Source organism: Osmerus eperlanus, chromosome 15 (assembly GCF_963692335.1).
Source record: "Osmerus eperlanus chromosome 15, fOsmEpe2.1, whole genome shotgun sequence".
NCBI lineage: Eukaryota > Metazoa > Chordata > Actinopteri > Osmeriformes > Osmeridae > Osmerus > Osmerus eperlanus.
In genome coordinates, this window is record NC_085032.1 from 10595134 (window position 1) to 10620720 (window position 25587).

At 46.5% G+C, this 25587-nt stretch overlaps 3 protein-coding genes across 6 annotated transcripts; 1 reads left to right on the top strand and 2 right to left on the bottom strand.

Moving 5' to 3' along the window:
• Nucleotides 1-3920: 3920 nt before the first annotated feature.
• mtrr (5-methyltetrahydrofolate-homocysteine methyltransferase reductase) lies at nt 3921-18520 on the bottom strand. 3 transcript variants are annotated; one of them, XM_062479464.1, is made up of 15 exons: nt 18443-18520; nt 17691-17835; nt 17382-17535; nt 17126-17243; nt 16442-16874; nt 16183-16296; nt 15899-16052; nt 15678-15766; nt 15188-15368; nt 12820-12862; nt 11883-12063; nt 11518-11636; nt 7232-7324; nt 4861-5034; nt 3921-4626 (listed from the first exon to the last, which is right to left on the bottom strand). In XM_062479464.1, exons 2-15 carry the CDS (start codon nt 17832-17834, stop codon nt 4482-4484), a joined length of 2142 nt encoding a protein of 713 aa, XP_062335448.1. In that variant the 5' UTR covers nt 17835; nt 18443-18520; the 3' UTR covers nt 3921-4481. The 3 variants fall into 3 exon arrangements, with proteins under 3 accessions (XP_062335448.1, XP_062335449.1, XP_062335446.1); XM_062479465.1 differs by lacking the exon at nt 18443-18520 and adding an exon at nt 18073-18283; XM_062479462.1 differs by lacking the exon at nt 18443-18520 and adding an exon at nt 17992-18282.
• Nucleotides 18521-18719: 199 nt separating this feature from the next.
• Nucleotides 18720-22404, top strand: cct5 (chaperonin containing TCP1, subunit 5 (epsilon)). 2 transcript variants are annotated; one of them, XM_062479468.1, is made up of 12 exons: nt 18720-18945; nt 19374-19434; nt 19527-19691; nt 19909-20107; nt 20256-20448; nt 20577-20726; nt 20847-20966; nt 21109-21294; nt 21396-21533; nt 21647-21827; nt 22032-22202; nt 22272-22404. In XM_062479468.1, exons 1-11 carry the CDS (start codon nt 18841-18843, stop codon nt 22157-22159), a joined length of 1626 nt encoding a protein of 541 aa, XP_062335452.1. In that variant the 5' UTR covers nt 18720-18840; the 3' UTR covers nt 22160-22202; nt 22272-22404. The 2 variants fall into 2 exon arrangements, with proteins under 2 accessions (XP_062335452.1, XP_062335451.1); XM_062479467.1 differs by having other exon boundaries at nt 22032-22183; nt 22252-22404.
• A 142-nt stretch (nt 22405-22546) lies between these two features.
• cmbl (carboxymethylenebutenolidase homolog (Pseudomonas)) lies at nt 22547-24853 on the bottom strand. The gene is made up of 6 exons (XM_062479472.1): nt 24619-24853; nt 24072-24286; nt 23777-23884; nt 23488-23630; nt 23274-23365; nt 22547-22957 (listed from the first exon to the last, which is right to left on the bottom strand). The coding sequence occupies exons 2-6, from the start codon at nt 24284-24286 to the stop codon at nt 22778-22780; spliced, it is 738 nt and encodes a 245-aa protein (XP_062335456.1). The 5' UTR covers nt 24619-24853; the 3' UTR covers nt 22547-22777.
• Between the last annotated feature and the right edge of the window lie 734 nt (nt 24854-25587).

Consider the following 25587-nt stretch of genomic DNA (forward strand, 5'->3'; position numbering starts at 1 on the left):
TACCTTCCCCTCATCTGTCAAGATACTGGACATCATGATGTGTGTGTGTACATATGCAAAGCTGTTTGGGGAGGCTGGGGTAAGAGAGGCCAAGTGTGTGTGTGTGGATGTGCATATGTGTCTGCACAAGTCTACGTGCCGTGTGTGAACACAGACTACAACATGGAGAGAGGATGTGATGTGTGCGCGCGTGGGCTGTATCTATGCCAAGCAAACAACAGGACAGTCGTCTGGAATCCAAGCTTTTGATTTATTCATTGACAAAGATGAGATATACGAGGAAGACTGGGCCGTGAGCTCGCATCAGACACGGTGGACAAGCCCGTCAGGAGGCGGGATGGATCAGGGCTGGAGCGCGGGCACGAGCAAAGACAGGAGCTGGAGGCGCCTGGGGCCAGAACAAGGTGTATGCCACACAGAGCTCTCTATCACTGAGCTAAACCACCTCCTGTCTGACAGCAGCACAATGCGTGAAGCCACATGGGGAGAGGGGGTTAATGGCTGTGCTAAGCATGTAAACATGGGAACGGATCCTCGCACCACATCCCGGTGCTTTAATAACCACACACCCTCCTTCCCGAGGGGTTGGAAAAGAACGCGTTCCTCTGATACAGCTGACGATGCCATCGCCCCCAGCGCCGGTGTTCGGCACTGAACGCGTGGCGCTTACAGTTTTTTGTTGAAATTTGTTGCGCGTATAATATAGATTTTCCAATAGAACAGTAATCACTGAGTGAAATCCCCAAGGTCGTATCTGACGCACACACTCTGTCACTTTATATGTGCCATGATTTACAACACGTAAACAAAGAATCCATTTTTAAACCCATCCTTGATGCATTCTTTTTCCCCTACTCCTCTGTGTACCACCCCCCCCCCCTTCTCCCTCCTTGATGTGTAGGGCGGATCAAAACTCTCCTACATGCCCAGTACCTGATGCTGCCTGGGTAGAGCAGAGGAACTCTGGGTTCATTTAGGCTTCTCCAGACATCACAACACAGCTGGCCAGCTGACAGCCAACCCAATGCTACGGTAACCATCTGTTTCCAACTCTGACACCCCACCCCCTGTGTGACACACTGCATGAGAAACCGAGCAGTGTGTGTGTATGGACATGTTTGTTGATGTGTATCTGAATGTGATTACGTGTGATTCAGATGTTTGTGTGTGTATGTGTTTGTCAGCAGGGGTGAACAACGATAAGTTAGGGCTGAAACGCACTCAGCTTTCCCTCCTGTGGTCTGGTCAAGTGCTTGATAATGTATTTGTAGACCTCACCTTCTGCTCCCTTCATCTGTACCTACAACTCACACTTGCTTTACTATACTCTCCCACTCCATCCCTCTCTCCATACAACATTTTCACCCTTCACTTTGTCCTAAGCTCTCCCTGTTGCATTCTACTCATATCACACCATTCTCTTTTTCTTTCTCTTTCCATCTCCATGCTTCCATCTCTCCTCCCAGCAGGGGAGATGACATTAAGCTGGTTCTAATGAGTATCTCTCACCAGAAATCGGTTGGCTGCTTATGTGGACATAGTTGGGATTCAAACTGTCCGGCCTATAAGGCTACTTAGAAACTTCCCCTAAGAGTCAACGGTCACATCTAAGGAGTTTAAACATCATAAATGACAGTGTGTGATAAGCTAGGCATACAGATGCACTTTAGTCTTCTGAGAACACATTTAGTTAACTTTTCAAAATAAACGTAGTACTAACGTAGTAATGTGTCATAAGACAAGGTGAAAAAGATTTATTAAGGGGAAGATTAGTGTCGAGAACACTTTCCCTGAGCACAGGAAAAACATGATTGTAACACACAAACACACACACAGTCCATCCTTCAGTCATAACACGTCCTTTACTGCCCAACACACTCATCTCCAGGAAAACCAATTAATCATTAATTTGCATAAGCCATTATGGTTGTCGGAACAGAGGAAGTCGTAAATCCTGAAAAGTGCGCAATTGTTGTAGGAAGTTTAGAGACGCTAACTATTGATGTGTTGTCTTTGACTGATGACGATTGAGAGTCTGAAGCACTATTGAAAGTTGTGTTTTTAAGTGATAAATTCACTGTAATGCAGAGAATTTAGCTTTGACTTTCTTCAACAGACTTTGTTATTGCAATGACCGTTATCAAATGTATTGTATTGTTCTACAGTATGTTAACTCCCAGGCTCACTAAATTAAGATAGATTGTTTAAAAGCTCGGGATGTTTAAGGTCAGTGTTATTCCCTCCACGTTTCAGACTCCATTTCTGCAAATATTCACTTTACCCAATGAACCAGAGGTAACTGTCCATCAATAAACATGATGAACCAAAACACTATTTTTCTTGCAATGAGAAGAAACTATTTCAAAACAACCACCATGTTTGGAAAACATGTCTGTCTCTGGACCTGGAGTGTGCCTAGCAGGGTTCCTCTGTGGAGTAGATCTGGCTCTGGCACAGCTGTTCTGTTGACTTAAGATGCTGGATTTGATAAGAGCCCCCTTGTCCTACGGAAATGTGGGGTACTGTAGGCCTATTCGTTTCTTTGGGCTTTCATTTGAGCCATTCAATAACAAGGGAATGCTGTCGTATAGTCTATCATCCATTGCACTTTCGGTGCCCTGATTTATTCAGATTACCTCAAAGTCCTCGGTTGGCACTGTGTGGTAAAAAAGGCACCTTGAGCTTTCTTAATTAAGAAACCGTAATTTAAAATGTCATCACCCCTTCCAGTTCAGTGACCGTGGCGACTGACAGAAGCTGCAAGGCTCTTCGTCTTCGGGCGACGGTCGTTACTCAGATTGGGTGAGGTGAGCTCACGCTAATAGCCAGGGTAAACAAGGAAGGGAGAAATGACAGATGCTTTCGTGTTCTGAAACCACTCACCTTCCCAAGGGGTGTTGCTTTGTCAAAGACAAGGCCAAAGCTGATGGGACTTTTCCTCATGTTGATTACTCTGGTTGAGTTTCCAGTCATATATCAAACTTTAATGTGTGCGTGTGTGTCTATTTGAGAGTCTAAAAGCTATTGAAAACGTGTTCAATCCCACAGGAGTATTTAACTTGTTGTCCATCCATCACCGTTGTCTGACTGGAGTCATTATTTTCTATTAAACAAAGTTTTGTGGTGGTAAATTGTAAGATGCCTAGTGCTGGTACTGGATAGGCCCTATTGTGATTTTTTTTTTCTCTACCCCAGATTTCATTTTTAACCTTTTAACACAGCCTACCTTCTGAAATAATTGAATTCAATAACTACAACCCTCCTCAATCCATTTGAACCGCATTTTGAGTGGATATAACAGCTATAGTGTCCTCAGCCTCACTAATTAAAGGTCCAGATAGAGAGAACTTGGCTATGGCTAGAGGTAAAACACATCCCATGCCTATGTTCACTATTAACAATACCATATTATTACATATTCTTATTCCTCTCAATGTACTTTTCACGTTCAAATATTAAAAAGTACATTTCATCTTGTGACCTTTTATTTTTAAACATAACTTGTGAAATCGAACAGAAATGAGATTGAGGCTAGCTTCCCTCCGCTGTATGCATCAAAGGTTTAAGAGGTTCTCTCTGAGATACTCCAGACTAGTGGAAAGCCCATAACAAAGATATTTCAATTAGTAAGCTGCATCTTCTGAGGAAAGTCACCTTAAACAATGACATTATCCTCTAATTAAAACAATAATTGTAATCAATCAAAACTCATTATCTTGGAACCTTTACATTGTCCCAAGATGACCCCACCCATGCCTACACACTGTAGCTATAACATCACAGCACATCATGGTCAAAGCCTCTAGACTGAAGTACAAGATAAGCAGCTTGATTATTGTTTCACACCCAAACACATCTTCACAAACGCACGCACGCACACACAGACACACACCCACACAATAAAGACAAAAAAGACAATAGACAATTAAAATCTGCAAGACTTCTCATCTCATGATACAAGGCACAATTTCACGTGGGTTTCGCGCGTACCGAAAAATGAACAGCCTGACTAACTCCTCTGTCTTCTCTTCAGCTGTGTTAGCCTCCAGTACGTTGTGTAGGCAGCATGCTGTGCATCCTATTGCCCTTTCCTGCAGGATACGATGAGTCAACATGAGAGTTCCGCTTGGCTCCGTCTCTCTACTTCTAAAACTACTGATCCCATGGTTGGTATGCAATGAGAATGTCAAGATAAACAGAGGTATGTGTGTGTAGCTGGCAGTGCTTTAGCCTTGCATCCATCCATAATAAAACACCTGATCAAAATGTGTGGGCAGCTTGTATGAGGGAGGAGGAACATAACTTGATCTGTGTGGTCAACCATTAGCACGTAGCTGTGAAGACAAAACGAGTAAAAGCCAATCCCCCCCATAGGAGTCCATCTCAGTGCTTCCACCTAACCACTCCTCGTCTCCCGCAAGGAGGAGAGGAGACACGAGGAGGCAGCTGCTATAGACTATTGGGACACGTCCTCGCCTGCCTCAGCTCCATACGTCCTGGAGATAGCGTTTCTCCTCCCGCAGGGAGGCCAGCCTCTTCATGGCCTCCAGCTTATCCAGGTGCAGCTCTGCTGCGACCAAGTCTATCAGGGTGTCGTTGACATCTTTAGCCATGTTCTTAGCATCCCTGGTGGGGGGCAGGAGAAAAGAAACATAAGGGGAGCATAGGGTCAGCGCTTTCAAAAACAAACAAAGATCCTTGTAACATGTTGCCTAGGGATACCCTTAATCCGTAATGGGACAATTTCCTAAAACAATGAGATCCAGACTATTATCTTATTATTGTCAACAATCCACATCACCATTATCCTCACCATATCGTTATCAAAAAGAGATATCCTTATCGTTGTGCTGAGCTTACCCGCAGACGTATAGGCGGCCGTTTTGTTGAAGGAGTATGTTGCAGATGTCCTTGGCATGCAGCAGCAGGTTGTGCTGGACGTATCTGGGCCCTGCCTGGTCCTGGCTGTCCCTCGAGAAGCACACCTTTAGATGGGTCAGGGAGCCGTTACCCACAAACCCCTGCAGTTCCTCTCTGTGGAACAGACAGAGACAATAGAGAAACCCGATCAGACTTCTTAGCCATCTTGGTCTGAAGAAAGATAGATGCCATTTCATGTGTACAGGAAGTGTTTACCACAAGGTTGCTCTTTGTTATTCATGAGAGTTTTAAAAACTTCTCTCAGGTTATCAAAAAGTTTTTCTCCATAGCAGCAAAACAAAACTAACACTGAAACTGTCAAGTGAGAATATGTCTGTGCACCATCTAAATGATACATAGTATGTACTACAGGAGAAATGGAAAATATGGATTTTATAAGCAAGGCTGTCTCCCGTCATGGGCACCTTTTTTTAACAGTCAATCCCCTCAGGCATAACCCCCAGTAAAACCTTCCTTCAGAGTGGGAGGTCCACTGGCTGCTTTCTGTCCTTCCAAGAAATAGGCCTGGTAGGCCAGTCCAGGAGAACCATATTTAAAGTTAAGCAGTCAGAGCTCAAGACAAACCCAGTCTAGCCTGTTCGTGAGCAGGGGCTGAGGGTTGTTTGGGTAGGGGATGTACCTGGGGATTGGGAGTGCTTTATAAGAATGATAAAGGGCAATATGAGTCTCCATAAAACATTGCGTACATGATCCTGAATACTGAGCGGGTTGAGAAAATAAGCTACAGTCCTACACTGGCTCCACATTTGACTGTCTCTCTCTCATCTGATTGCTCTTTGTTCATCGTAAATAATATATTTTTGTTTGGTTAGTTTAGTTCCCAAGTGTGTTGGAACATTATAAAAGAAAACAAGAGAGGGAAGCTAAATCGACCAAAGAACAACAACCAGGGACTACAAATCCCATGTGTCACAGTACGGAGGAGTGATAGTTCATTTCCTGGTTTTTAAAAGAGTTCCTCTGACCTCTTCTAACTTACCTTCTCACATAGTACCAGATACTGGTGTTTACACATAAAACAACCCTGGTGATACTCTGACCCCAAATAAGAATCCTGCAACCCAGCTCCCCTCTGTGGTGAAATATGAATCCATTGAAAGAGGGAGAAAGAAAGAGAACAAGTGGGGCAGAAGGGCAAGCGGCAGGGGAGGGACTGGGTTGCATGTCTTGTTGAGTGCAGCTGACTGAAGGTCCTGGGGTTGATTACGCCCAATCACACAACTTGTTTCTGTTCTAGAGCATTCTGTATGGCGTTCCATCCAAATCCTGGCTTTGGAGGGATACTACCTACATCATTTACGCTACCAAAAGGTCAGTATTTCCACTAAACATTCACATAGCACTTGAATGACAAAATGAGGTCAAGTATTTAAATTTTCGACTCTTGAAAATGTGCATGGCTTTTTAAAATCTAAATGGGTTTATTTATGCCTTGGATAAAACAAAAATAAAACCCTTCAATCACAGCTAGAAAGCATTTTCCAACTTGCCATGATTCAGCCCTGCTTCCGCCCGTTTTAGTTCAAGTCGTGATGACGTGGCAAGTTTAGACTTATCACCAGTCTTCCTCTGCAGAATCAGACCACTACAGGGTCTATGCTCACGGCTGCTGAATCAGACCAGACCTCTACAGGGTCTGTGCTCACTGTGCTGTGAGCACACAGGACTGACTCCTGGCTGGGAGACCATGTTTAACCGAGGGATAAAGAGACAAGCTGAAGCAGACAGGAAATCCCTTTGATCTGTTCAACTGTGATTACGAAAGACAAATCCTTCCTTTTACACCCTAATCCTCTAACACAACCTGATTGGAACGCTACTCGTGATTATGTATTGTTGTCGTATGGTAAACCTTGCTAGTGTAGTTGGTAAAATTCCAAACTCAGCCAGCTGAATAAGGACAACACGGTCCTAATCATCCATTCTGTACCTACAGAAGTTATAGAATTTTGGGCCTTTGGGACCTAAAGACCCCAGTCATACTTCTATGCTATATGACCTATGACCCCACCATCATTAAAGGCGGCTCCTCATTTCCAGAGATCTTTCTGGACCGTTGCTGTGGCCGAGAGGGACAGACCTGTCTCAGGAGACGGTGACGTCACCCAGCCTGGTGAAGAAAACTGGGTGTTTACCCGCAGTAAGGCGCTCTGATTAAAGCAAACACCCAAAGTCGGGGGGGGGAGGGCATTGCGGATGATGTGGTTGGTTTTTGCTGTCACCTGTCAGATGAGAGGCTATCCCATTTCACGCATACTTGTCAGAACACACCGAAACAGGAAGTACTCACCTAAACAGGAAATCTTTGTCTCTGTGACGGCAGCCATAGAACAGCCAGGTCTCGCCAAACACTACCTCAGGATGTTCCCCCCTCTCCTTCTCTCTGAGAGAAGGCAAAAAGAAAGGAGGAAGAGAACTCAGAGCTCAGTCAACATCCACAAATCAAAAAGACAAGCCGGGATGCCAAGTCCTTCCTTTCCCACACACACAGCGAAGGTTAAAAGCCGCCGAGACACCATTATCTATTTCAACAGCAATACAGGAAGTACCACAATCTGCTAATGCACTGGAAAGACTGAGGAGCACAGTGGGGACAATTACACTCAACAAAAAGATGAATCATGCTTTGGTACATGGCAACTGAAAATGAACCTGCTTGTGTTCTCAAACTGCGTGTGTGTGTGTGTGTGTATCTATCTGTCTATATGTAGGTGTGTGTGGCACCACTGCTGTTAAAAATTCTCTCTCTGGCAGGGCTCCCAGAATCCTTTGCAGCAAGGGCTCAAGGGCACGACCTGTGTTGCTATCTACACAGCACACCCGCTAGGCGGTGACAGATAAGACACGCGACCCCTGACCTCTACAGTGGCGTCAAGTCAGGTGACCCTCCAAAACACCAAGCTTCATCTCCTGCTGCCCATCTGGACGGAGCGAGAGGGAGGCCAAAGGAGGCGAGGCCTACACAGGGGACCAGAGAGGAGCCAGAGGAAGGAGGGAGAGAGAGCCTGTCTTTGAGCCCAGAGGAAGGAGAGAGAGAGCCTGTCTTTGAGCCTGGGGCTGCAGTCCCACTCCCGAGGCATCCTCAAGCAGGACATGCCACTTCCCCCTGTGCCGCACCGACCCGATTATTCACATCCGAGGACTGAGCCGCACGGACAGCGTCTCTTGAATTCCATCAGGACTAGGAAATTCTCTCCCGCGGCTAAATGGAGACTATCTGCTCTGTGGGATCAGTCACCAGCCAGGCCAGACAGTTAGCTCTGCTGGAGGAGCTGCCAGATGCTTCACTGCTGACGTCTTATTTACAACTAGAAGATGATGATGCTGAATACTGTGTAACTGAATTCAATTATGTTGCATTGTCCAAATGCTAAATATAATAGGAATCTCTGTGCGTGTGTTTGTGGCTGTATTATCTTGTGAACCGAGGACAATAAGAAGTATGAAATGTGTATATGATTAACTGTATGAAATGTGTACATGATTAACTGTATGAAATTCGTCAGGTGACTTGCTCCGGACCCAAGTACGTGCAGTGTCGAGTGTGCGAAGCTGTTCGGTTGAGCGGTTCACGAGTAATAAATATAAAAGGCGTTTACTGCCAGCTGCACCAAGCGATGGAGCCATGGATCCCTCCAATATGGTGTCCTTCTGCATGGCAGGATGCGCTCTGAGACCCACTCATTTGACAGATCACAAAATGTTTTATTCCAACGGGGCACTGCACTAGTGCATCTAATAAGAGAACAGACAAAGGAGATAAAAGCAGGTATGAATGTCTGGCTGGGCCCACATCTAGAAGTGATGGGGCTGATTTGAGTGGATGTCGGACGGGCAGATACACATTTTTGCACTGTTGGCACCCAGGATCTGCTTTTACTGATCTGCCTCCAGTAAACTCATTTTAGTGGCCTTCTTTCTCTCTCTCTCTTCTCCCTGCCTGCCCTGAAGAGATCAATACCAATATGAAAAACCTGCATTCCATTACAGCGGAGCGGGCCATACCGGCGCCTTGCTTGAATACTAATGACGCCTGGCCAGTCCAGCCCGTCCCAGGATGCGTTGTTCTGGGACGAGGGGCGCTTCGCTCCGCACCAGGTTGGAACACAGGCAACACGGGGGGGAGGGGGAAGCAACACACCCCTGAAAAACAGAGGGGGGGGGTGACTTTATTTCGGCTTGTTTGGCCTAGCCTGCCCACTTAGGGATCACTGGCACCCCTGGTCTATCTGCTCCTTATACATAGGGCCCATCTATGTCCTGGAGCCATCTGGCTCCATTACTCATCCTTAGATCCAGGCCTTACTAATCAATAGCAGGAAGTCTGGGACCTTCTATGACTCGGAAGGTTTTGACCTTTCAACTGCTTCTCTTTCATCTGTCCGTACAGGCGGCCATATAGTACATTTAGAAACATCTCCTGACCTGATAGAGGAGGGTGGTGGAGGGCAGAGAAACAAAGTGTCCCAATGTTGTTTTTGTTGCTAAAAGGCAGCCGCCCTTCAGGCTGTGTGGCAGATACAGCCTTCGGCTGACAAAATGGTGATTGTTATCTTGTATCAAACTGCTGCATCTAGACTGGGTGTCTTGTGATGAATCTAAGGGTAGGCTCTGCACAATGTTCTCCCCATGACAGGCTTTTATACCAGCACAATACCATACCCCACCGAACAGGGGAGGGGGACTGGTAAGGAGAAAGAGAGGAGAAGGGGGAAGATGAGGGGATAAGGAAAGACGAAAGAGGGAAGCAGAAGAGAAACAGAGAGAGAGTGAGAGAAAGCAAATCAAAGAAATGGGGCTTGGGGTTGAGAGTTGAGAAAAAGAAAAAGGAGACAGGTGCACAGATAGATCTTCCCAAAGCTTTCCCCTCCTCTGGTAGAGCTTTATCTCACGAAAAAAGGCTTCGATACTGGAACACAATGAATGAGAGGATTGCAGTATCAGAGCCGGGAGCTCTCAGGAGGTAGGCCCTTGAGCAGACATGTGCCCTATACATGACGTTATGTAACCAGCTGCGTTTGAGTCCAAATAAAACCCTGGAAGGAAGTGTTAGACTGAAGCTCCGTATGGACTTGCATGGGATTAAAAGATTAGACTCACATGTAAATAAATATACAGTGACGGTCAAACATTTATTCATCCGTTTAGCCAACCTGAAATATCATGCAGCCCGTTTGCCGTAACCCACAGATCTCCAGAGACGTGTGCTACATGTTTGCCAACAATATGTAAACAGCCGTCTTTATGTCCAAATCAAACCCTCTGACTAGAAAGGTCCCCTTTAAATTTCAAACATTCAGGAAACGCGAGGCCTACTGTCAAACACTGACATTTTGTGATGAGTAAATAAACCCTTTGCAGCACCCAGAGCTAGCCACCTGTGTCACTGAACAGCCGAAGCGGTACCCTCTGCCTCGACCTTGACAGTACGCCATTGACGCCGCTCACCATTTATCAGTGGCGTGGCATCCTACGGATGTGTGTCCCCCCCTTCCCCATCGGTCTCATTCCGGAACATTCATCACAGCGGCAGGAGGCTCCGACACGCATGTTGGAGATCACCCATCACTGCTGTGTCACCGCCGAATAACGCAACATAACGTGACCAGGCCCTATGACACCTCCCCACCCCCAGCAGACAGTGCGAGCTGACTGAAGCCCTTCCTGGTAGACCTTCTGGCTCTCCGAGGGCTGTGAACATGACCGTATCCCGGATACGGCCTACTGCTTCCATAACATGACCCACAATAGGAAAAATCTCATTCCATCAATCCTGATCCTTTTCCATCAACCTCTATAAATCTAATCGCAGCGACCAGTCTGCATTCACAAGCAAGCAGGTACTTGTCCACAGCAGGTGAATACAACAGAGACAGACGAGGTCCAGGGCAGGACAGGGTAGCTTACATCCAGCCAGTAGAGCAGCAGCCAGTCAATAGCTCACTCACACCTCCACTGCAATTACAGGCTAACATTTACATCAACAGCCTGAGCACATCCCGGGAGCCTCTTTATTATGGGATCGATTGGTCTCCATGCTCCGACGTGACCCCATGCAGTTCATTACAAACCCCCCTCGTAAACGCAGTGCTTGGGAGAGCCCTGGAGGAAGGTGGATAGTAGGGGGGGTCTTGGCGAGTGTAAACGGCGAGTGCCTGGATTCATCTCCAACATGATAGATCTGTCCACACTTCTACTACCCACACCACCATGCACAGACAGCGCGTTGACAAGCCTCGGACGAGAACACTTTAAAATAATTATGCAGATTACCACCAAGAAGGCTTGGTTTGCCCGCACTTGACTCCACTTAGTGTTTTTAATATTTGTTCCGGTGGTAGAATTGTGTGGAAGAAAAAAACCTAATCAAACTTGAAAATATTCCATGGCTTGGTTGTTAGGGCGAGGGAGCTTGATAATCTGAGCTACGTAGTTTAGTCCACAACACCCATACTGCATTTTGCAAACGTTAGTTGAAAAACATGGTACAAGTAGGTCTGAAAATGAGAATCACTCACTCTTATTTGGTTTAAAAAAAGAATAAAGCCATGACAACAAGGCCATTCTTTACCGTACCTTTGCTGGAGGAAGCCGATGAAAGGGGCGACGCCTGTGCCAGGGCCCACCATGACGAGGGGGGCTGAGGGGTCAGACGGCGGGCGGAAGGACACATTGGGCCGCAGACTCACACGGACCTGAATCAGGTCAAGGGTCAGACAAACATGTACAGCGATGTTGGAAAGTTCATTCATTCAGCTTTTGCCACCTGAAAGATCACGCAGCCTGTTTGTTGTGACACAAAGATGTCCGGGTCATTGATTGACAGGTGATGTTGTATGCCACTTAGTGGGGGGCAGATGGGGTTAGGGGGCTCATGTTTAAATGCACCCCTGCCAGACCTGAGGGTCAAACAGAACGGGAGCCTGCAGAGCCGTCCTCACCCTGGGGGCCTCCAAGACACTCGAGGAGTCCGCTTTCCCATGGTGCACCAGCATGGGGTCGACCAGGTCGTACAGCCAACCTGTGCACAGGCCTCGCCTGCCTGCAGGCCACCAGGAGCATGCTGGGAACTCCACCACATTGAAGACAAAGTGCAGCTTCCCAGGGTGCCGGAGGCTGGAGCTGTGGAGGGTAAGAGAGAGAAAACACCGATGAGAACGCAGCCCTGCCTACTAGACACACTGCAGCCCTGCCTACTAGACACACTGCAGCCCTGCCTACTAGACACACTGCAGCCCTGCCTACTAGACACACTGCAGCCCTGCCTACTAGACACACTGCAGCCCTGCCTACTAGACACACTGCAGCCCTGCCTACTAGACACACTGCAGCCCTGCCTACTAGACACACTGCAGCCCTGCCTACTAGACACACTGCAGCCCTGCCTACTAGACACACTGCAGCCCTGCCTACTAGACACACTGCAGCCCTGCCTACTAGACACACTGCAGCCCTGCCTACTAGACACACTGCCTAAACTCTGCTCTGCAGGCCACTGGAGACCTATATTGACCACAGCATCAATAATGCAGAACACAAATGCTTCTGTAGCAGCTAATAAACTACTGTCCCTAATACACGCACAAACACAGGATGAGAAGAGCCCTAATGAGAACGGTGGCCTGTTTTGACATTCGCTCAAATATTTGTGCGCCGCACACGCTCTCGAGTGATCCTAATGTAAGCCCGAGGAGGTGGTGAATGCTACTCTGGGCCGAACCCGACAGTCCCCTGGGAGCACCACTCATCCTACTCTCACAACAACAAGCACTCTGCAAATGACCTTGGACTAATGCGTCTGAATGGCTTAGTGGTTTGCATCACAGTGCAGAGTGGTCCATTGGGGGACCTAGACGCAGTTTACAGTGGAGTGCTTACCTGGCGACAGAGTACGGCCTCGGCTGCAGTTTGGGTACTTGTTCTGTACAGGAAGACACACGTGGGTCGAGCATGAGCAGGAGGCAATGGGAGGAGGTTAGGTCATTAGAGCTTATGGAGATGCGCCCCGACCAGTCACGTTTCCTCAGGCCCCGAGCCCCAGGTTCTTCTTCTAGCCCACACTTCTATATTCATGAAATCACACAGTGTTCTGAAATCCCCCAGGTCCCAGGTGTGGCTCCTGCAGGGTGTAGACTTTGGCAAATGCGGACCTGTTTTCAATGTCAGCTGAGAAGGTGCCCTCGTTCGGGTAATTCTGTCAAAGTATGGTGCAAAATAAGTTATGACGGCGACTACTTCTCTACCTCGGGGACACCTCCTTGTTTAGTCACAGTAACTTGAAGGTCAACATCATCTCAACCCAATAGTCTAACACAATTCGCCCAACAAGAGCGTTTTGTGTACGAGGTAAAAGGTGTTACACAGACAGATCGACCAGAACTGAGCCATATGGACAATCTGGGCACAGACAATAACAGCCATTATTTTGATGAAGCCACTAGCAAGACACCCAGCTGGGCTGGATGAGGCCATTTCCTCCTCTGCTGTCTGATGGAGCCATCCATACTGCCCAGAGCCCCAGTGGAACAGACCCAACACTCCATCACTCTAGGATGTGCTGGAACACGCAAACTTTAGGATTATTCCCACATGACCACAATGCAGTGCACATACAATTCAGCTTAGTTCAGTAAGACTACAGCCAACAGTATATCTGGATTTCCTGAGCTAGACAGGTATGGCCTCTCTATCCCCTGTCCCTAGTGGAGGGGCACCAGTTCCCTAGGAGGTTTCCCTCATAACCCCCCTCCCTAAAACTGCTTTATCTCCTAAGGTTGCTGTCCAATCCATTTGCTGACACAGATCCAGTGAGTCTTGGCAGTGTTGGTGTATTGTAGGCAGTAGGCTACCCTGAGGGGAGAGGAAAGGACAACAACCAGCTGCTAGCCGTGCAAAAAAAGGCTTAGCTTGCTTCTCCCCAGGGTTCAACAAGAAATGACTGGTGTGGGCCGGCCACCTCACAACCTGCCAAGGCTGTTCTGACGGTAGCCCTCCGCCAGTGGCAGGAGGTTCATGGATGTTAACAACCTAGTCCCCCTTTCTGTGCAGGCGTACAAAGGCTCTGCGCCCTGGCGGACGGCGCTCGTTCATGCGCCATGACAGAATGTCAGAAACACAGGGGGACCCATCCATCACTACAAATTACCGCAGCGTGATACACAGGCTTGATTTCCAACTTGCCGTTAACCCTTTCAGGAAGCACCTCTGATATATCTCCAACCGACAGATTGAAATATCACAGAAATGTTTAGGGTTTTCCTAAAGATTTCAACTAACTGATTGACAGGGGAACATTTTAAACTTTCAAAGGCTATATTGGCTAGTTTCCACAGGGGCCCTAAACACTTCAGTAAGCTCTCTCTGGTCCATCCTCTGCCAGCAAGGGTGACGAATAGAGCAAGGTGACAGACCACCCGGAGCAGAGCTGGACGTTAGCCCCTGACCCCGCTTGGCCCTCGGACAGCCCCGCCCCCATCCGATCCGGGGACGACCAATGACAGGACCTCTCGCAACAGCTGTCACCCCAAAGTGCTTCCAGAGACACATTTTTCACTGAGCGCAGATGCCCTGATTGGCCATTTCTGCATGGGTTCACCACGGAAAAGGGTGCTGCGCTCTGCACCAAGGACCAAAAATAACTGTGACATTGGATAGGCCTGGGACTGTGACACAGCATTTTTCCTTCCTTTCTAGAGGAAACAGCAGCTTGCAAGTGCTAGTGTTACTCTAGTCCCCATTGGAATTAAAAAAGATAACGTCTCAGCATTTCTAATCAATGTCTCAGTAGTGTACTTATGCTGAAAGCTAATAAAACATGATGTCCATTCAACACTTACAAAAAAACGTTATGAGGAATAGGCTGACACCTAACGATCGATACCAATCCCATTAGAATCTCCCAATCATATGATAATCCAAGGAACAACCAAAATTCCCATCTGCCCATTGTTATAAACCTTGAATTATTCTTCGCCCTGTCATTTTGGGTGTTCTTGTCAGAACAGTCCATTTCACTGTATGACACAAATGAACTAAGCCTCTACTGACCCCTGGTGGTTGAAGACTGTCTGTACACTATGCATAGGAAACGGTACAGAAAATCTGAATCTGGTTGATACCATTGGCCTTTGCTATTTGAGTTGTATAACTTGTAGAGGAAAAGGCTGTCCAAAAATTACATTAAACCGTTGTAGATACAGATTCGCTTTGATAGCACTGACAGACAGGGAAGTGAGGGTAATCTGACCTATGAGGAGGCTGAGAGGAGGTGAGCAGGAGGGAAATGCAGTAAGCAAGTCCAATAAGCCCAGGCTGGAGTCTCTGACATACAGGTTGTAGTCAGCAGAGCCCTGTTTGCTGCACAGCTCCTGTAGCCTCCTCTTCTGTCCACTGTCAGCTGTGCACTCCACCAAAGCTCTGAGGAACGCCTGAGAGAGAGAGAGAGAGAGAGAGAGAGAGAGAGAGAGAGAGAGAGAGAGAGAGAGAGAGAGAGAGAGAGAGAGAGAGAGAGAGAGAGAGAGAGAGAGAGAGAGAGAGAGAGAGAGAGAGAGAGAGAGAGAGAGAGAGAGAGAGAGAGAGAGAGAGAGAGAGAGAGAGAGAGAGAGAGAGAGAGAGAGAGAGAGAGAGAGAGAGAGAGAGAGAGAGAGAGAGAGAGACTGACTCAGTGCCGGAAATGGATTTACGTAGTCATAGCTAATAGTCCAGTGTCTCAGAAGGAATGTGACAGTTGAGTGTACCTTCTTGGGGACACTTCTGATCTCCATACACCAGGTGAACAGATAAAGCAGGGTGGACTTTTCAGGGATGTAGGAAGGGAGCTGGGCAGCTGAAAGAAAGGACCGGAAGTCATAAACAGAACATAGCACTTGCAGATAACACTTGGCTTCATCCACAACAATTTATTGTTGCGTCACATTTTTATACAGCATCGGGTCCCGACGTTGCAGCAGACTTTTACCTTTCTTCTTGGTGTCCTTGCGCAGTGAGAGCTGGACCTGACAGCTCCGCCGGTCCTGCAGGCCCAGTCTCTGGACCAGCTCCTCCACCTCTGAGTCTCGATTTGGGCACAGCACGTCAAATGAGTCCCCTGGCTGGTAGGCCATCGGGTGGTCCTGCGCACATACAAATATACAAGCATACATGGCAGCACAAAAGAGGCATTGCAGGGTGTTTAGGGAAATCCTCCAGAGTTGACATGATTGTGAGATATGTGTGGTTACATGGTGGGACTGCCACACTTACTGAGATGTCCAGCTCTAGCAGAAGAGCCGTTTTGACTGAGTCATCACTGGTCAGCTGGACCGCACTGGAAATGGGCACTTCGTGTACAGTCTCTTTACTGAGCGGAGAGCTGCCCTGGAGAAGAAAGAAAAACAGGGATGAGCATGAGAGAGGAAGTTCGATTCGGACCATGGTTATTATATATGGCATTGTTCTTGAAGTCAGTTTCAGGCATGTCCATGCTAAATAAAGCAATACATCAAATGACATCAAGACTTACTTCTTCTTCTGTGGTGGCCACCTGGAGCTTGACCTCCAGGTAGGGAGGGGGCAGTGCGGGGACATTGAGGGAGGTCTCAGAGAGCGGAGGCAGGGAGCAGGTCAGGGAGGCCTCTACACCAGCAGGGGGAGCTACAGTATCTCCACTCTGTATCTCTGACAGAGATGAGGATTCTGCTTGGGCGACGCTCTGCTCTGAGACTTCTCCGGGTAAGTCTGAGCTTTGGGCCTTAGCGTTGCTAAGACTCAGAAGGCTCAGTTTGACATGCGCTGTTGAAGAATCTGAGGGTTTGTTGATGGAGTCTCTCAGGTCTGGGGTCTGGGAGTCTCTAAGAGAGCCACTGCTCTCTGTAGGCAGGGAAGCCATTTTTGAGTAGGCTCCTTTAATAGCGTCCCACAGTCCCTCTAACCAGGGGTCCACCACTAACTCCAGCCTAGACACACAGAGCAAAGTCTAAATGGTGATGATGGGAGAGAGGTCCAATAGGTTATGTGACACAACAGATAGAGTCCTAATGTTGGTTAAAGGATTACTACTCCTGTGAGCGACAATGGAGGACATTCAAAAGAAGCCAAATGAAAACATGAATGTCGAAAGGTTATGCCCCATCCAACGGACTCTCATATCGACTGTTCAAAATAGAAGTCAAAAATACACGTCAGTATTCTCAAATCCAGGCCTTACCCTACTCCGTCGTCTGCATGCCCCGTGGCATAGAAATGTTTTCCTCCAAGTTCCTGAAGGCGCTGGTCAATGGTCTTCCCACAGTTGCAGAAATTTGCATAATTTGTATCACCTAGACCTGTACAAAACAAAAAAAAGTCCTCAAATTTAATTCAACAGAACATATGGAGGGGCAAATCCATAAGACTGAACTATTAACAAAACTATCACCGAACATTCAATGATGAGGTGAACTTGAAATATCCATACTCCTCACCTAAGAGTGCATAGTGGAGGTGTGCATAGTGGTCGGCAGCCAGTGTTTTCTTCTTGATATTCTTTACAAATTTCAGGGAAGTGTCTGGTGGCTCCCCATCCCCAGTCGTTGATACAACAAAGACAACAGGGTCTCTTTGCCTTTCCAGGTTAAACTAGATACAGTAACAGGAGCAATCCATTACCCGATATATTCCAACTATACATTCAGCCTTTCACACTGTCAGCCTTCAACTAAAGAAGGGGATTGAGAACTAGGGCTTCGGTTTTTGAACGAGCCATTGAGTAAGGATTGTACAAAGTTGCTTACTTTATCCTGTTGGCTTAAGCAGAAGATGTCAGCGACGAGTCCTTGTTCCCCTGCCTCGTCGGCTATTCCTTCCGCTATGGACTGGGCTTGTCCGCGCTGCGATCCGTACAGCACCAAAAACCGGCGATTTACTTCACAAGGCATTCTAGAGAACGGATTAATGCGTGGTTTAATGGCTTCATTTGTAGTTCTGCATTGCTAATTTTGATAAGCACCACAATGGGTTTATCTTAAATCACGGTAAAATTATCGTATTGATGACTTCACTTTAACAAGTCTTGCTGAAGCCTCTTAGTCTTACCTATAAAGTCTGAGAGATAAGTAAGATTCCAATAGAAAACTATTTGCAACATTATAGAGCACACTTTTGCACTTTCCCCACCATGTAAACTATCCGGACATTGCGTCAGTTCTGACACTGGCTGCTGCGGTCACAGCTGTACGTGCACATGGAAATGAATCTACTGTCTGTGTTGAACATTAATACCAGACAAAACCACCAGAGTTGGCTCCTTCACAACACAAGTCCACAGTCTACATACAATGGAGTATGTCAAATAACGTTAGGCTTCTTTGATGGGATTCCAGTCCTTTATAACTGGTTATAAGCTGCTCCATTGTCTCATAGCCACGTTCTTTAACCCTAATATGAATTCCATCTAGGTACTTGCTATATATATACAAAACGACAAAAAAGCATATGATAAGCTATATGCAACGTTTACATTTCGTCAGATACCATACACACTTACTAGAATGCTCTCCATAGCCAGTAATAATAAAGCATATCGCGAGATCCAAAAGCTGTTTTTGCACGAGATTGGAAGGAACTATTATCAGAATTAGAGAGGAATGTTACAGAATGAAATAAGGTTATATATAACACATATTTTATTTGATCTTATTTATACCATATTGTAAATCAACATTTTATGTGGATTAACATTTGTTTTCATACTTGAGAATTGTGAAATCAAAATCTTCACTCATTCTACTGTACTTGGTCTCGCCCTCCCCGCCCAGAGAGCCTTCCAGAAGTCGCCAGCAGATCAGTGCGACTTAACAGCGCAGCTGCACTCCATCTTTTCAACTTTAAAAGTCGTAATTTTATCTGCAGACACTTATTGAGTGTCCCCGTCCTCCATTCAACATGTCCTCAATGGGGACTCTAGCCTTTGATGAATATGGAAGGCCCTTCATAATCATAAAAGATCAGGACAAGAAGACACGGTTGTCGGGCCTTGATGCACTGAAGGTACAATGGGCTAGCTTTGCAAGCTAACGGCTTGTGTCGCACGCTGCTTCACCCATGCGTTAGGGTGTTGTCAGTTATTATCTCTTAAGATGGCTTCCTTGTTCAATAATTACTTATGCAGTGCGTTATTTATTGGCGTTTTTTTGTCCACTTTCCAAATCTACATGTAAAGGTTTTTTCGATGAATTAGCTGACGCATTCCTCCAATAGGGTCCATGTGCTTCCGTTTTTCTAACGCATCATGTTGTACTGAAGTGAAGGCCGGTAGAAAGCGCTAACGGTGCACAACAGGCTTTCTAGCTATAACTAGCTGCGCACCTAACATTTGCACCGTCATGTGAATAATCTCTTGCCTTCATTTATAAACAATTATACATTTTAAGGTCGGAAAGCTGACGCAGGCTAATCTATTTGTTTGTGTTCTGCAGTCTCACATTATGGCAGCGAAGGCGGTTGCGTCGACGCTTAGAACGTCTATAGGACCAAACGGTAAGTCCAAACAAATGCAGTCCTGCATACTTGTTGCGTGTCCTATTTTGCTGCAGAAATAAAGCGGGCCACTTTTTATTCCCTCTTCCCAGGCCTTGACAAGATGATGGTTGACAGGGATGGTGAGGTGACAGTCACCAATGATGGTGCCACCATTCTTAGCATGATGGACGTGGATCATCAGATTGCCAAGCTAATGGTGGAGCTCTCAAAATCCCAGGACGACGAGATTGGTGATGGGACCACAGGAGTTGTTGGTGAGCAGAAGTTTCCCACCTCATACCCCAATCACTCGAGCTCAGTTGGGTGCTTTGGCAGCAAATGCACATATTTTATATATGATTAAAAATAAACATTGAGCACACATTTCAAAATGCAATCAGTTGAAATTCTTAGTGATGTCACACCTGGCTTATGAAGATTTTTGGAAGTGGACAGTGATTCTTAATGATTCCCCTGTCCTCCACCTTCCAGTGTTGGCTGGGGCTCTCCTGGAGCAAGCAGAGCAGCTGCTGGACCGGGGCATCCACCCCATCCGCATCTCGGATGGTTATGACCAGGCAGCTCGCATCGCCATCGACAAGCTGGACTTGATTAGTGAGACCTTCCCTTTCGACCCGAACAACAGAGAGCCCCTCGTCCAGACCGCCATGACAACGCTGGGCTCCAAAGTGTGAGTGCACTCCTCCTGTCCATGACTGGTGGCACTGTGGAAGAGCTTTATTTCTATTCTAGATGTTGTCGTCTTTTTGGAAATTATCTGTCTGGTACAATTCTGTGATTAAGTGTTTATTTAATACAGCTTCTCTTCACTTTCACAGAATCAACCGTTGCCACAGACAGATGGCAGAGATTGCAGTGAACGCAATTCTCACTGTGGCAGACATGAACAGGAAAGATGTGGACTTTGAGCTCATCAAGATGGAGGGCAAGGTGGGGGGCAAGCTGGAGGACACACAGCTCATCAAGGGAGTCATCGTGGATAAGGAGTTCAGCCACCCTCAGATGCCCAAGGTAGGAGCAGTCTTGATGTGCCGTCTCCTGTCCTAACTCTCATGGGCCTCGCAGGGTTAACATGTCTTGAGTGTCTTTTGATATTTATAATTCTCATGGCATGCCATGTTGGCCTCTTTCTCTTGCAGGTTCTGAAAGACACAAAGATCGCCATCCTCACCTGTCCGTTTGAGCCCCCCAAGCCTAAGACCAAGCACAAGCTGGATGTGACCTGCGTGGAGGACTACAGAGCTCTGCAGAAGTACGAGAAGGACAAGTTCCTGGAGATGATCCGCCAGGTGGGTGCCAGCACAGGTCCTCTCTGTTCAGACCAGTCATTGTACAACTACCTTGAGCATAGGGCAGAGATCTCCAGTATGACTCCAAACTTACCTGTGATTCCTTGTCGTTTGTTCCAGATCAAAGACAACGGTGCCAACCTGGCCATCTGCCAGTGGGGCTTTGATGACGAGGCCAACCACCTGCTGCTGCAGAACGAGCTGCCGGCCGTGCGCTGGGTGGGAGGCCCTGAGATCGAGGTGAGCGGAAGACAGACGGGGGGTGGACAGACGGCGGGTCTGTCCCCCCCTCCCCCTCCCCCCTTGCATTTCACTGTAGGCTGCTGTGCTTCCCAAACCGTATGCGCCGGTCATTCATTCTCTGCGTGTATTCTATTTAAAGTTGATTGCCATAGCGACGGGCGGGCGCATCGTGCCTCGCTTCAGCGAGCTGACCCCCGAGAAGCTGGGCTCGGCCGGCCTCGTCAAGGAGATCTGCTTCGGGACCACCAAGGACCGCATGCTGGTCATCGAGGAATGCAAGAACTCCCGGGCCGTCACCATCTTCATCCGCGGAGGCAACAAGATGGTGAGGGCTTCACCGCAACATGGATGGAAAGCTATCCACTGATACAGCTTCGTATTTTAAGAAACTGAAGTGTGTTGCTATGCATTTTGTTTTCCTCCCAGATCATTGAGGAGGCGAAGCGTGCCCTCCACGACGCCCTGTGTGTCATCCGTAACCTGGTCAGGGACAACCGTGTCGTCTACGGGGGCGGGGCCTCCGAGATCGCCTGCGCCCTGGCTGTCAACAAGGCAGCAGATAAGGTCAGGAGCCTCATTCCCTCAGAGACATTATGACGACACTCCCAAGTGATTCGGCAAGAAGTGTTCATGGGAGTCATGTTCTCTGGCTCACTCTCTCCGTTCCCCTCTTCCAGTGTCCCTCATTGGAGCAGTATGCCATGCGGGCGTTTGCTGACGCGCTGGAGGTCATCCCCATGGCTCTGGCTGAGAACAGTGGGCTGAACCCCATCCAGACCATGACCGAGATCCGGGCCAAGCAGGTCACAGAGAACAACCCAGCCCTGGGCATCGACTGCATGCACCTCAACAACAACGGTGAGCCGCTAGCTCATTATACACAGGACCTAGGGCTAGTTTAGGGGAGGTTCACCCTCAGCATTACCTTTTTGATATGCTATATTAAATTCATTCCTCAGTTCATAGTTCTGTATATGAGGATACCATTACAGTGTTTTTTACTTTCAGACAGTTGTCTGAGACCGTGTGAAATTACATGCGTCTGCTTTCTCCTCTCCTCAGACATGAAGCAGCAGCACGTTATTGAGACTCTGATCGGGAAGAAACAGCAGATCTCTCTGGCCACCCAGGTGGTCAAGATGATCCTGAAGATCGATGACATCAGAAGCCCCGGGGAGTCTGAGGACTGAGGGACCATCTGCGAGGCTCTGCAGGTGGCAGCGTTATGAGAAACTGTTCTAGAACAGTCTCTCATAACGCTGCCATCTGCGAGGCTCTGCAGGTGGCAGCGTTATGAGAAACTGTTCTAGAACAGTCTCAGGCACTTCCCAGGCACTCTGTACCAACCTGCGTACTGTTATTTATCACTTGACAGAAACCCTCCCTTCAAACTGTTGTAGTTGTGAAGATGTCATTAAAATGTTGGTCTGTGAAATTCCTGGATGATCTCATACCTTACACTTACACCTGAGTACAGGAACATGTTATTGCATGATTTATTTTGTTTCATTAGATAAGGCATGCACAGTTAGATTATGATTTAAAATATAGGGTTTCATAAATAACAATACATTAAATAAAAACATGGAATGGCATATTTTATTTGCATGCAGTAGTATGCATATTTAGTGTTTGATATTTTAATTGGACACTTATACTGATGTTACTAGATTGTAACCTGAGGACTAATACCTGATTATAATGGCCACTAATGTAAAGTGTACATCTACATTAGCTAAAGCTTCTTGATTGTAAACTTTGGGTTCCAGTAAATGTACAGCACATTACTGTGGGTAAATAGAGGCAGTTTACAAGTAATTGGCCAGCCAGTTGAACATATCCATCCTGGCCTCTTGGATGCTAGGTTTGTCTGTTGGGTTGATGTCCTCTCTCTTGCGGTGCACAAAACCATGCGTCTGACCTTGAAAGATCTTCACCTGGTAATCCACTGGGCATTTCTCCAGCAGGCTCTTCTCAAGAGTGCTCACCTAGTGATAGGACAAATGAAAAGCTGAATAAACAAATGGTATGAGGAAATGTTTCAACTGAATTATGTATCAAATTTCATTGGCACTATGGTTACAAAGAAGCTATTGTGTTACTGCTGTTCTGAATCATGATTGTAGATGTTTATTTGAAAGTGCAAATCCACACCAAATACATTGAATTCTGTGTTGTCTATGCTGACTACTATCACATACAACTACTACTCCCTCTGATAAGATTACATTGAGATTTCTCAGTACCTGTACGCTCTGTAATTCCCTTACCCCACTCATAGTACTGTCATGGTGACCAACAAACCTGATCCAATGGGATCACCGCATCATTCTCTGCAAAGATGAACAGAGTTGGACTCTTCAGCTCATACCTGTCCTCCCTCTCTCGAATGATGCCTATAAGCAGGGTTCCAAGAGACATCATGGTGGAGTTATAACAACACAATACTACATTCTACCTGATTAGAGAGGACACATTAGAAACATTAGCACACGTTTGCCCTTCATCATCCTCTCACCATAAAGAGAGACTCCAGCTTTCAGCTCTGGGTACTGCAAGGACAGGTAGTGCACAGCCACCCCTCCCCAACAGAAGCCCACCGCTCCGATCTGTTTAGCCCCACACTGGTCCTTCAGGAATCTCAACACAGCATCCACCTCCCTGCAGATGGACAACCAGTAGGAAGGGGCAGCACAGAGAAAGCAGAGGCACTGTGTTAGAATAACCAGATAACTGGTAAACAATCCCTTACAGTACTAGTCGAGACCGGGTTTCTGATGCTACTGACACATGGAATGTGAACCCACTTGTTTATGTTGGTTGGCTTCCTGGCCTCCAGCCACTGCTGAAAGGTGGACCAGTCGTCTGTTGGACTCCATGGCTCTTTCCCAACAAAGAAGTCTGGACAGATAGCACTGAATAGCACAGAGGTCAGAATACAACCAGTGTAAAATGTGGTTTTCTTTCTGGTAAAAACAAAGATGTTTTACTGGTCACTTAACCTAGAATAAAGTAGCTACCCTAACTTTATGGTATAGTGGTTTTGTCTATGTGAGGGTTAAAAATGATTCAGGAAGCATTGGAAATGAGAACAAATGTTACATGTATCCATTGGAGGCCAGCATGTCAGCCATGTATCTGGTGTTGGGGAGCTGCCAGCCAAAGATGTCCTGAATGACGATGACAGCTTTGTTTGAGGCTGAGGAGGGCTTTACAACATAAGCTTTGATGTGCTCTATTTGGACCTCCTGTCCCTGGCCCCCATACTCCAACTTGTCACCAAGGTCACATGGGCATGGATTTTCTTCATTTGCCATCTGTGAGAAATTGAAATACAAAATGAAAAAGTGGTGCTGGGTGGGCTTGATACTGTGTGCTAAATGAAAAAGGTGGGGTAGGGTGAGGTTAATGCTGTATGTGTTTTGTGCATGCACAACTTCTTGTGACACACCAATACATAACTGGTCATTCTGATATCCCAACGTGTGTACCTTTAATAATGCTTAACTTTAATCGAATAGCAATTACATAACACAGTAATACATACTTAACTCAAAACATTTTCTTTCCTGGTAGTGGCTATGAGTTGAATTCCTAGAAGTTTTCCATGGCATTTATCTGCCATGCTGAAAAAGCAATAAGTCCTTACCTTTATTCGTCAGCTCAGTAGATGTCAGGCGGTAAACACACTCCGTTTTGGAAGACTTCAAGGTTCAATTTGAATAATACAGCAGGCTGAAGTTAAGGACATTTTGTGAAAGGGCATCAAACACCACCGTCCGAAGTTTACCACCAATCATATTGAGTTGAGATTTTTTGAGCGTCAAACGCGCTCCTTAAAATTGCAGTTTTTATCTGGGCTTCAAAGTTGCTGAATCACAACGACCGTGCTGAGGCAGATACTATTGGGTTTGAAAGGTTGGGTTTGAAAATCATAGATTCAGTTTATGTACCAAATATGCGAATAATAGCCTATTAGGCCCTAATCATTTAAAATGATTACTTGAATAACGTTCCTTATGTGTTTATCGTTCCTCATCATTAAAGAAAAATACACTTCAATAAAGGTTTTTGGAAAGTCATTTTACTGAGGTGGATGGATCTTTGAATCTCGTTCAGAATGTCTTTTGGTTTGTTTATTTTAATCATTTGAATGAGCGTGCGGGAAGTGAATCCGAGTAGTAATATCTGGTCCTCTGCACTACCTTTGGCCATTGCTTTTTGAGGATTTTTGGAAATAAAGAAGCTGTTAACTCAACTTGTTCGTACGTTTAAATATAGCTTAGGGTTGTTATTTTATTTGATAATCTTTTCTTTTTCTTTTTTTGAATTTTTTTAACTAAAAAATAAATATTAATGACAAATCACCCACTCATAACATAACACGACAAATGGTTCTTTTTTTTCTTTTTTTTATATGAAGGGTTTAGGTCCTCATTAATCCGAAAAAGGAAAGGATCGCGCCCCCAACAACGTACATCTCAGGCCATTTTCCAAAGCGAGTGTCGGCAGATGCCAGGTTTAATGTAAACCTCTGAAGAACGTATGAGGGCGCAACTACTCAAATACCTATTTTGATTTCACACAACATTTATTAATTTATCAGTAATGTCCACGT

Excerpts from the sequence above, each read along its gene's own strand:
- mtrr (XM_062479464.1), bottom strand. The coding sequence starts at position 17,834 with ATGCCTTGTGAAGTAAATCGCCGGTTTTTGGTGCTGTACGGATCGCAG. Across the intron at positions 12,863-15,187 it reads TCCTCTCAGCCTCCTCATAG|AACAAGTACCCAAACTGCAG; the intron begins GTCAGATTACCC and ends CTTCCTGTACAG. Across the intron at positions 11,637-11,882 it reads GTGTCTTGGAGGCCCCCAGG|GTCCGTGTGAGTCTGCGGCC; the intron begins GTGAGGACGGCT and ends GACCTGATTCAG.
- cct5 (XM_062479468.1), top strand. The coding sequence starts at position 18,841 with ATGTCCTCAATGGGGACTCTAGCCTTTGATGAATATGGAAGGCCCTTC. Across the intron at positions 19,692-19,908 it reads TGGGACCACAGGAGTTGTTG|TGTTGGCTGGGGCTCTCCTG; the intron begins GTGAGCAGAAGT and ends TCCACCTTCCAG. Across the intron at positions 20,449-20,576 it reads GCCACCCTCAGATGCCCAAG|GTTCTGAAAGACACAAAGAT; the intron begins GTAGGAGCAGTC and ends TTTCTCTTGCAG.
- cmbl (XM_062479472.1), bottom strand. The coding sequence starts at position 24,286 with ATGGCAAATGAAGAAAATCCATGCCCATGTGACCTTGGTGACAAGTTG. Across the intron at positions 23,631-23,776 it reads AAGCCAACCAACATAAACAA|GGAGGTGGATGCTGTGTTGA; the intron begins GTGGGTTCACAT and ends GTCCATCTGCAG. Across the intron at positions 22,958-23,273 it reads CGGTGATCCCATTGGATCAG|GTGAGCACTCTTGAGAAGAG; the intron begins GTTTGTTGGTCA and ends TCCTATCACTAG.